Genomic DNA, 11,869 nt, shown 5'->3' with positions numbered 1-11,869 from the left:
CTGATCGTGCACTCAGGTTCATTCACTTAACAGTCTCAGTCACCAAGCTTGCTACTCCAGTGACATTACTGGGAAGAGATCAAACATTTGGTATATGGTCCTTTTCCAGACCATCCAATTAGTATTCAGGGAAGAAATAACTTGACCATCGTTTCTTTCATTGTCTCACACAATCGCTAACATTAAGCTTTTTAAAATTTTTTGACCCTTCTATCTCTTAATATCTTTTTGATATTATTCCTTCTCCTCATGGAAATTTTTTAAAAAATAACAGTTATTATTGATATGTTTTATAAATATAGCAGTTTAGGTTGACATAAGCTGAAATATGCCCAGATTCACAGATATTAACAGTAGAATTAGATATAAAATCCATAGCACCAGAACTCTAGGGATTATTTTGACTATATTTGAACACTACATCTCTTAATCAGAGCCAGGAGCCAGGCTTCCTCTGATGTGACAAAGGGACAATTTATTTTATCTTTTTTTGTCCGAAAAAACAAATGTGTTGAGTCGGAATTTATTTGTTCTAATAAAGATGTTAGATATTAGACCTCTTTCTATTCTTTGAAATTTTCACTTTTCTAAGATTATTATTACACCATTTAGTGGCTGCATAAAAGAAGCCTGCCTTTAAGAGAAGTCTATCTGTCTCTCTCTCCCTCTCTTATGCACACACCATTCTCTACTTCCTCTGTCCCAACAACTGATTTCTGCTGCATTTTTTTTTTTTTGTTTTGTTTTGTTTCATTTCCGAACAGGTTTAATAATAGCAACAACAAAAACATTTGAATGTTCGTTTTTATGTAAATACTATTTTTGTGAAAATGCTAGACTGGTTTTTATATAATACTAGACATTAAGTTTGGAAGATATTATGATTGTTTGCTTTGTTTCTCTTTGCCTTTGTTTTGTTATGTTTTGTTTTGGAAAAAGTGAGAACAAGAGCTGTTGTCACAGAAAATTTGAAATAGCCAAAAACTTGATAGTGAATTATCTATAATTCTCCCACCAAAAGTTCCATCAGAAGATTCAATGTTATGGAGTATCTCCTGAAAGTTAGACTCCCAGGAAGGTTGGGTTGTCAGTTCTTTCCCAGGAGAATCTCTAACCACGTCTCCTACCTTTGTATATTGTCATCCCAGTGTCCAGTGATTACATATAACAAGGACTATGGCTTTGATATGCATGTTAATTCCCTGAAAAGAAAGCTATTTGTTATGTAACATGAGAAAGTAATTCAAGTTGAGTTGTGTTGCTTGCTCTTTCAGGAGGTAGGATTGTCATTACCATGGATGATTATTTTAGCCTATGGGTTTTTAGTTATCCATGTTAAAATTTTAAGAATTAATATTAAAGAGTAAAAGAGATAAAATTATTTAAAGGGTGTATAACATACATTTAGGGTTAATTTAGAGATTTAATGGAAGAGGAATAACTCCCTAAGGTGTGAATGCATTCCATGGCTATTACCTCTATAACCATGCTTCTCCCAGGCTGCCATTTTATAAATCAAGAATAAATAAACCTTTAAAAAAGATAATTCTTCTAAATTGTCTGTGTAAATAAGAAAATTTTAAAGTTAAATTTCCAAACATGATAAATATGAAAACCAAAAGGTAAAAATTTGATATGCCATATACAAGTAGAAGACCATAAAATACACAAAAATAAATGACATGGTCATAAAAAGAAATTAAAATAGACAGCTAAAAGGTAAGGTAAGTAGAGCTATCTGTTTCATCCCAGCCAAACCCAAAGCTAGAGTCTCCCCAAAAGTGGCAGCAGGGGAGTACCCACAAGGGAGTGTTCCAAGCCTCCCCGAGATGGGGCCAGTTGGATTTGCAAAAAAAGAAGCACTGAACGCCAGAGTGATCATTCCAAAGCATTTATTAGGTAACTTATGTACTGTAGTATATCCTCGGGCAGAAAGGGAGAGAAAGTGATCTGATCGTCTGCCTGTGTCTTCAACAAGGAGGTCAAGCTATGGAGTTTATATGAAGATTTAAGGAATTTGGCTCAGGGCCACGGCTAGTTTCTTTCAGTGTTTTGGGTAACAACCTAAACTCCTTTACCAGTTCCTAGGAATGTTTAAGGGCCAGGCTTGTGTTAAAGCCTGCAAGAAAAAACACGCTGCTGGTCGAGTCACAGAGCAGTCAGGGCACTCTGTTTCTCAGTCAGGACGAGAGAAAAAGCAGGGGGGTATGGAGAACCCTACACTATTTAAGAATAAAATACAAGACTAAAAGTTCATGAGTAATGGATAAAATAATACAAATGTTAATAAAATAAAGAATTGTCAGTATATAACACAGTTAAAACAAGTATCTTAAGAACTTAAGGAGATACATAAAAAGTTAGAAGCATAAAATCCTGGCCTTAACCTCAAATGGGGGCAGATGAGGGCTTCTTCTCCTTTTTTTTTTTTTTTTTTTAAAATTGACCGGTAAGGGGATCTTAACCCTTGACTTGGTGTTGTCAGCACCACGCTCAGCCAGTGAGCGAACTGGTCATCCCTTTATAGGATCCGAATCCGTGGCCTTGGTATCATCAGCACCATACTCTCCCAAGTGAGCCACGGGCTGGCCCTTGAGAGTTTCTTAGAAGAGCTCTTCAGTGGAAGGTCCCCCAGCTGGACCTTTAGCCTGTCGCCTTTTCCTTAAACCACCTCCACATCTTCATTGCCAGGCCAGCTCTACATTATTGGTGGTGGGGTATGGAAAATGCCCTCATGCAAATAACCACTCTTGTCCTGCTTGTCAATACTAACTTTCTTCATGGCTCCTGCATGTTGGCAGCAATAGGTTTTTCCCAAGAAACTGGGTTAGGGCATTTGTAAATCATTATCCAACAAGAAAACATGTTTGAGATGTTAAAATGTATTAACTTGATTTTTATATAAATATTTTTCCTAAGGCTTAGGAAGAACACAGATTTTGGAGTTAGACAACTAACTTACTGGCAGTATAATCTTTGGCAAATTACTTAACATCTCTAAACCTCAATTTCTTATCTCAAGTGAAGATCACACCTACTGTATAAGGATATTATGAGATTGAAATGAAAAAATACATGCAAAGCACTTAATACAGTGCCTAGCATAATAGGAATAAATAAATGATAGATCTATTTGTTTAGCTCTTGGTATGGTTGGTAGTGTTAATTGAGATAATGTTAACTTCTACTTCCTGATCTGCGATGACAGGAAGTATAAAATAATGCTTGGTAAAGGAAGAAACTTTGCATAGCCTTTATTCATTTATCTTGCTTGACCTAGCCAAAGAAAAATGGTGGGAGGGGTCAGCTGTGGGGGTTGTTTATTCCTTTCTGTAGTACCTAGGGTTATTTGGACTTTGTCAGTGATACATTTATACCAGAGTAGATAACAACCTAGCAGGAAGCTCTGCCCTGGCTTCTTTGAACCTACCCTCTCCTGACACATGTAAATAAGATTGCAGTTCCAAGGCCTAAACTTATTTAACTTCAGCTTCCTTCTGTATTCTAAGGCTGCATGGTAAAGATATCTGTTCTGGCTGTGGTTTCTGCTTTTTATTGTCTTTTCTCCTCCTGGTCAAATATTCCCTCTTTTCTTCTAATTTTTGCCAACAAATGTATGTGATAAGTGCGTTTTAATCTGTAAAATGCTATGCTGATGCTAGTTATTCTTGAAAATAACAGTGCACTTTGGTTTTTCTTCGGATTTCTCTGACATTATAGGCACTCTGGTTTCCATTACTAGAGGCAATGATGGCCCCCCAGAAGCTGTCCAGTTCCTCTGCACCTCATCTACACTCTGAAGGTAAATTAATCAGAGCTGAAATGAGTCCATTTATGTCATCAACTCAATTTTTAAATGCAAAAACTATCGTTATGATGTCTTTCCCCAATTTACTATTTTTATTATAGATCTAATCTTTTAGGTTTAATTCTTTCTGTTGCACCACTCATATAATTTATATTGAATAAGAGTAGTCCTGCAACTTATCCACAGTTAATTTTAAAATATCAAACTGACCGTGGTTAGCTAAGTTTCTAAGAAGTTGTAGAAGTCCAGTATTTTCTCCTGACTTACAGGAAAAACTAAAAACTCTTATTTTAAACTAATCTTAATATTAACATTTTGTTATAACAGCTTTGAAATCTTTGACCATGCAAGTTCTGAACAGCATGGCAACATTTATTGCCCTTCCATCAATCTTGCAAAGAATCTTACAGGTGAGTTAAAAAGGGGGAAAAATTAAATGACGATTGATTTCAACTAATACTTTAGTTATGTATAACAGCAAATTGGGCTAATGTTTAAATGGGTCTTAATATAGTTAATATAACTATAATATAGTTAATTTTTGGCATTAGCTAAATACCTAAGTTATAACTTTCTTGCTTGAATCTTTTCTGTCTGTCCATTAGTATGGCTTTGCCTGACATAAGCTTATGACCTTCAGTTAGGGTGTGCAATTTTCAAGTGTTTACTGTTACCTTGGGATTCAGATGCAGCTTCCTTTTGATGTTCCAAAAGGGAGAAGATTATCATTTATTTCCAGCTGATTTTACTTTTTAGATATTAAAAAAAAGATAACCTCAAAATTAAGTTAATATACGCATTTCTTAATCATTGGTTGTTACTTAGGTTTTCTAACTCATTCTAAAACTATTGTTATGTTCAAAACTAATCCCTGACTCCAAATTCTAGCTGGCATTGTGTCCAAAGTCTTTGAAGGAAAAATCATTTCAGCTTGTTTTCTTCAGGAAAAAGGCCTGAATCTTCCCAACTTCATCAAAAAGAGAACATTAAAAATACAGTAATACATATTTTTAGAAAAACCTTTGAGCATTCTTGGGGAAGCAGCAAGAATTATACTTAGAATCCATTTTGTTCTTCTCTCACTTTATGCACTATAGAGACATATCAAAAAAAAAAAAATCAGTAATATGGTGCCATTGGTCTTTATAATTTTCAAATAATTTTTATGCAATCAAAAATGTCCCCATCAGCTCTCTTTGAAGATTCTCCAAGCTCTACTTTCCATCTGGTGTTAAGCTTCTGGGCCTTTTCTGATAAAGACTACTGCATTCCGTAGTCTCTGTCCTCACATAGAACACTATCATTTAGAGTGTATTTTTACACATATTATCTCATTTCTTCCTTAGCAGCTCTCATGTGTTGAATAATTCTTTGATATAGACTACTTGTTATATCCATTTTAAAATACATTAACCATAAGATTTTTAATCATATATAAAGTAATATCTCCATAAGGCAGGAGTACTTTATCAAGTAAATTAGAAGAAATGAAATTCTAAAGCCAAAAGCAGGTTCTCTCTCAGTGTATACGTTTAGCTTTATGTTGAACATTAACTACATATTATGATTCATAAATTATGATGAAAACCTATCTCCCTTGGCAAAAGCATGAGTTTTTTTTCAAGACTTTGAAATCCAAAAGCCTTCGGTGTTTGAAAATCATAATTTTATTCTGAGTTATACTGGCATTTATTGTAATTGTTTTCTTATTATTTTCTACTTTCAGTGGTTGTTAACTCCCACTAATCAGGAGGGAATGCTATTTCTTAAATTCCTTATTTGCATATTTATGATTACTGTAGTAACTCCCTTATATTTGTATAGTGATTTTTTTTTTGTAGACATATATTATTTCACTCAAAGCACACAACAGTTTCTTCAGGTAAGTAGGACTACTATAAAAATTTCTGCTGACAAAGGAAGGCACTGAAGTATAGAGAAGTTGAGTACCTAGCCTGTCGTTACTGGCAGAACCTGGATTACCACTAAAGCCCCTCACTTCCTAACTCATGTTCTTTTCCATTATGTCATGTCAGCTTTTGTCATTTGTTTCAATCCCTGGTCTTGAGGAGTTAATTATTAATTAATTTATTAGTTATATGTTACCCTGTTTGGTCATTACCTGTGTAGATGAAAGGGACAGTTCTTGCCCCACAAGAGCTCTCATAAGAGAGACAAAAAATGTTCTGATACAGCTATTCACAGGGCTCTATGCAAGTAATAGTGGTCACTTTTAGAATTATCTTAGCTGAACCCCGTGTAGATAATTGTCATGTCTACATTCCTACATTCAGTCCACCTGATAACAACAGGAGCAGCCATGTGAAAGCATGACCCTGCCTCCTGATTCCAACAGATTGACATAGGGTAGGTAGGAAGCTGGCCTAAATAGGGCCAATCAGTTTCCTTTCCAGGAAATGTTAGAACTGAACTTAAGAAGGATATGTAAGTTTTCCTTCAGGTCTCTGAATTATATAAGGTACAAATTTCAGAAGCTGACAGTGACTACTTTTCCATTATATGGACTAGAATAGTGAAAAAGGATAATCAAGAGAAAGAAGAAGAATGAACAGATACACAAAGAAGAGAATGGACAAGATGCATAAAGAGGATTCAAGACACACAGACCAGGAGAGGAGACAACATGGGGAGAAAATCCTGATGGCATTTGAGTTCCTCATTGTAGTTCTTTAGGCTTATGTGCATTTCTTTGCTGGGATCCTTGAAACACCCCAGTACCTTTACAATAATTGTCTTTTTTGAATAGGTTAGATTGAGTTGGGTTTCTGAATATATAATGCCAAAGGAGTATCAATAAAAGTTTATATATATAAACAGACTAGGGAGTTTGGAAAGATTTCCTAGAGGAGGAGATATCTGAGCTGAATCTTACAGATCCTAAAGGAATCAGGGAAAGAAAGGAGACAAGATTATTCTAAGCATAGAGAACTATATATACAAAGACTTTGAATTGAAAATATGGTACATTTGGGGAGTTGCATGTGTTTAAGTGTGCTTGGAATGTAGGACGACAGTGGACTAAGTCATAGAGCTGAAATTTGAGCGACAGGCGGGGACTGTGTCTTTAATTGCTTTTTAAACCATGGTAAGGACTCTGGATTTTTTTCTAAAATCAGTAAGTTGTTATCAAGACTTATTTACCCATTTTTTTATATCCCATTAGAATATAAGGACCTTGAGAGATAAGACTACACTTTGCCTAGTGCTCTATCACCATCACCTGGCCCAGAGGCACCTGGCATATAATAGGTACTCAGTAAATATTTCTTGAGTGAATAAAAATCAAGGATGGAGGAATCCCACTTTTGGCCAAGATGGAGTAATAGAAACTGAATTTACCCTGTTGCTTTACCCTCTTGCTTAAAACAACCCCAAACTGGACAAAATATACAAAGTAATGGTTTTCAAAATAGTGGCTATCATGCAATAAAGGTCAATGATTCTTTAGAGACAAGAAGTAAACAAAGCGTGTTCTATGTTTGCCCCAGCTTAATGTCTTGACAGTTTCTAGGTAGTTGTACAGGAAGGGGGATCCCAAGCAGTTTCTGGCATACTCATTGATTTGAGGAAATGGAGCTGAGAGTCAAGAGACATCAAAGTGGCGAGAGATTACAGGGCGGGTAGAAGAAGTGAGCTACAGACAGAGAACTCTAGAAATGTGAAGAAGGCCCTTTTAAGTATCAGTGCATGCATATGAGGAAACTACCCAGGCCAGAAAACAACATCTAAAAGGATTAGAGGGAACAGTACTCACAAAGGGCCAAGTATAGTGCCTTTCCCACCAGCAAGACTGGAAAATGTCATAATTCACAGAACATTGGCTAGAGTATGCAAAGGTACAGAGTAGTGAGAAACAGCCCTAAACATGGCTTTTGTCATGCCTTGCAAATCTTGAAAACAAGACCTGAAAAGATCAAACTGTTTTCAAGTAACTTAACTACATCCCAGATCAAAGCTAAAAATATTTTTAGGAATACAGAATTACCCATGACCCCAAACTGGAAAATGTACACTGTATGATTTTCAATCAAAACTTATCAGGTATGCAGAGAAGTTGGAAAATGAAACTGAGATATGACATGGATATTAGAAGTAGCAGACAAGGATATCAAAACAGAAGAAAAGATGAGTGAGCTTGAAGACATAGCAATGCAGACTATCCAAAATGAAACATGTAAAGAAAACTGATTTCAGAAAAACATTAACAGTATCAGTGAACTGTGGCACAACTCCTAAAAAGGGAGTGGGAGCAGGAAAAAAATAATTATTGGCACACAGATCAATGGAATCCAAACTCAAAAAACATGAAGACAACAGCAGAACTCATCATAATTGCTCAAAACCAATGATAAACAGAAAAGCTTAAAAACAGCCAGAGAAAAAGGACACATTACATGGAGAGGAACAAAACTAAGGATAACAGCAGATTTCTAGTGAACACTCTCAACCACTCTGACTAATTGACATTTATGTATCAATTACAACAGCAGAATATACATTGTTCTCAAGTACACATAGATCATTTACCAAGGTAGATCATATTCTGGGCTGTAAAACAAGTCTCAATCTAAAAGGGTTCAAGTGAAAAAAAAATGTTGTCTGAAAACAGTGGAATTCAATTAGAAATCAATAACAAACACGAAAATCCTCAAGTATTTGGAAACAAACACAATTGTAAGTAACCCATTAATCAAAGAAGAAATTAAAAGGGAAATTAAAAAGTATTTTGACTGATAGAAAATGAAAAAATAACATATCAAAGTTTGTGAGATGCCGCTATAGCAGTACTTAGGAGGAAATTTATAGCCTTAAACACCTATATTAGAAAGGAAGGCGGCCCAGGTCAGTGACCTCAACTTCCACCTTAAAAAAACTAGAAAAAGAAACCAACTTTATGCCAGTAAATTTGACAACTTAGATGAAATTGACACATTTCTTGAAAGACATAAACTACCTTATCTTACTGAAGAAGGAATAAATAAACTGAATAGCTCTATATTTATTAATGATATTGAATGTGCCCAGTTGAAAACCTTTCCACAAAGAAAACCCTGAGCCCAGGTGGCTTCTGTGATTAGTTCTATCAACATTTAATGAAGGAATGTGCCAATTCTACAGAAACTCCTTCAGAAAACTGAAAAGTAGTGAAGAAAAAACATTTCCTAAAATATTCTAGGAAATATTCTAAGAGGGAGGATTTACAGTGGATTAAATATTAGGACAGTTGAGGAAAATGATGAGGAATTCTATCAAGCATTTAAGGAAGAAATTTTACCAGTTCTCTTCAATCTGTTCCAGAAGACAGAAGCAGAAGGAACACTTCCAAACTCATTCTGTGGAGCCAGCATTTTACCCCAATACCAAAATCAGACAAAGATGTTATAAGAAAGGAAAACTATAAAACAATCTCCCTCATGAGTATAGATACCAAAATTCTTAAAATTCTTAACAAAATGTTAACAAATTGAATCCAACATTAAATAAAAAGGATAAAACATCATATCCATGTGGGGTTTATCCTAGGAATGCAAGGTTAAACATCCAAAAGTCAATTAATTTAATTTACCATTAACAAGCTAAAAAACAACAACAACAAAAACCCATACGATCAACTCAATAGAAAAAGCATTTGATAAAATTCAACATCCATTTATGATTAAAAGCTCTCAGCAAATTAGGAATAGAAGAGAACTTCCTCAGAATGATAAGGACAATACACAAAAACCGCATAGCTAACATCACACTTAATTGTGAAAGACTGAATACTTTCTCCCTAAGATCAAGAACAAGACAAGAATGTCTGTTCTCAACACTTCTATTTGCCATTGTACTGGAGCTTATAGCCAATACAACAAAGCAACAAAAATAAATAAGAGGCATACAAATTGAAAAAAAGTAGTATAATTATCTTTAGTTTTAGGTGTGATCATTTATGTGGAAAATCCAGTGGAATCTACAAAATTCTCCTGGAACTAATAAGTGAATTTAGCAGGGTTGCCGGATGAAAGATTAATATATGAAAATCAATTTTACCTCTGTATAATAGTAACAAAAGTTTTCTGTTCATGATTCAGAAAACTTAGATATTGGTAAGATGTCAGTTCTTCCCACGTTATATATTCAACATAATCCCAATCAAAATCTCAGTGGGCAAATTTTTAGAAATTCACAAGCTGATTCTAAAATTCAAAGGCAAATGCAAATAACCTCCAACAACCAAAACAACTTTGAAAAAGAACAAAGTGGAAGGACTAATACTACCTGATTTTAACATTGATTATAAAACTGCAGTTATCAAGACAGTGTGGTAAGAAACATGGATCAGTAGACTAGAGAGTTCAGAAGCAGATTCACACAGACTTGGACAAATGATTTTGACAGATATGTCAAAGCGTTTCACGATGGTCCTTCAACAAATGGTACTGGAACAGCTAAATAACCATAGGTCCCCACCACCTCCCCCCAAAAGAACTTTGATCCATACCTCAGACCATATACAAAGTATACATAAATCAGCCCAAGATGGATCATACACATAAATATAAACTTAAAACATTCTATAAAATTTATAGAAGAAAACATAAGGGAAAATTTTTATCTTCGGTCATGCCATTTCTCACCTATGACATTCAGAGCATGATCCATAAAAGAACAAATTGATAAATTAGACTTCATCAAAATTAAAAACTTCTGTTCTCCAAGACTCTGTTAAGAGAATGAAATCATATATCTGGTAAAGGACTTATGTTCAGAATATATAAGAACTCTCAAAATTCAATAATAAAACAAACAATTCAATTAAAAATGGGCTTGAAGTTTGAGCAGATAGTACCAAAGACTTGTACACAAATGTTCATAGCATATTCTTGTGTAATAGTCAACAGCTAGAAACAACCCAATGTCCCTTAATAGGTGAATGGATAAGCAACTTGTATACCCATATGATAGAGCACTGCTTACAAATAAAATGAGATGAGCTATTGATATACACTGGGTCTTAGTCAGCTTGGACTGCTATAGTAGAATACCTTAGACTGGATGGCTTAAACAACAAACTTTTATTTCTCACAGATTTGGAGGCTGCAAGTCTGAGATCAGGGTGCCAGCATGGTCAGGTTTTAGTGAGGGCCCTCTTTCTGGTTTGCAGATGGTTGCCTTGTTGTATCCTCACATGGGAAGTGAGGGTGAGCAGAGAGGAAGCAAACTCTCTCCTGTCTCTCCTTATAAGGTCACTAATCCCACCGTGATGGCTCCACCCCCAACCTAATTACCTCCCAAATGCCCCATCTTCAAGTACCATAATACTGGGGATTAAGGCTTCAACATATGCATTTTGGGGGAACACAAGCATTCAGTCCATAGCATACTACAATATGGAAGATCTCAAAATTACTATGCTGAGTGAAAGAAGCCAGAAAAGAAAGAATACATACTGTATTGTTCCATTTATGTGAAATTCTAGAAAATGCAAAGTAACCTATAATGATGAAAAGCAAACTGTGGTTGTCTGGGAGCAAGAGTGGGAGGATGCACGTTCAGAGTGGGAGTGAAGATGGATTACTATAGGACATGACATTTTAGGAGGTGATAGATGTATTCATTATCTTGATTGTAGTGATGGTTTCTCAAGTATATACATATGTCAAAACTTACCTAATTGTATGTCAGACCTTTATAAAGCTATTTTGTTTTAAAAGCCAAGGATGGAGTGATAGTTAAACTTATAAGCATTCATTTCTTCCCTTTCTAAGCCCCTCATAAAAAAGATAGTAGAGACATCAGAATGATATTATATGCTTAGAAAGGACACATCAACACATTAGAGATTTTTAAAAGATTTTTCAAGACAGAGGAGCAGGAACTGAGTTAGCAAAGTAGAGAAAGCTCTAACCTAAAGTGTTTCATTAGTTACACTGACAAGAAGCTTGCCGATTCTTTCATCCCAATTCATGAGAGCTGAGAACTTAGATGAGATGAGGTGTGAATTTGTTTAAAGTCTGGTAATAAAAATGTTTAGGTCCTCATGTCCCTTTTCCACCC

The 11,869-nt window shown here is 35.2% G+C and overlaps 1 protein-coding gene across 1 annotated transcript in view; it reads left to right on the top strand.

The window, feature by feature from the left end:
• The first annotated feature begins 3,724 nt into the window (after window positions 1-3,724).
• Window positions 3,725-11,869, top strand: part of VPS8 (vacuolar protein sorting 8 homolog (S. cerevisiae)) — a 73,118-nt gene continuing 64,973 nt past the window's right edge. Inside the window, exons 1-2 of the mRNA XM_008591138.1 lie at window positions 3,725-3,802; window positions 4,136-4,218. Of these exons, the coding sequence (XP_008589360.1) occupies window positions 3,748-3,802; window positions 4,136-4,218 (138 nt within the window). The 5' untranslated portion in view covers window positions 3,725-3,747. The remainder of the gene's footprint in view (window positions 3,803-4,135; window positions 4,219-11,869) is intronic.

The sequence above is a fragment of the Galeopterus variegatus genome, unplaced genomic scaffold (genome assembly GCF_000696425.1).
Source record: "Galeopterus variegatus unplaced genomic scaffold, G_variegatus-3.0.2 Scaffold6688, whole genome shotgun sequence".
In the NCBI taxonomy this organism is placed as follows: domain Eukaryota; kingdom Metazoa; phylum Chordata; class Mammalia; order Dermoptera; family Cynocephalidae; genus Galeopterus; species Galeopterus variegatus.
This window is presented reverse-complemented; position numbering and strand designations above follow the sequence as displayed.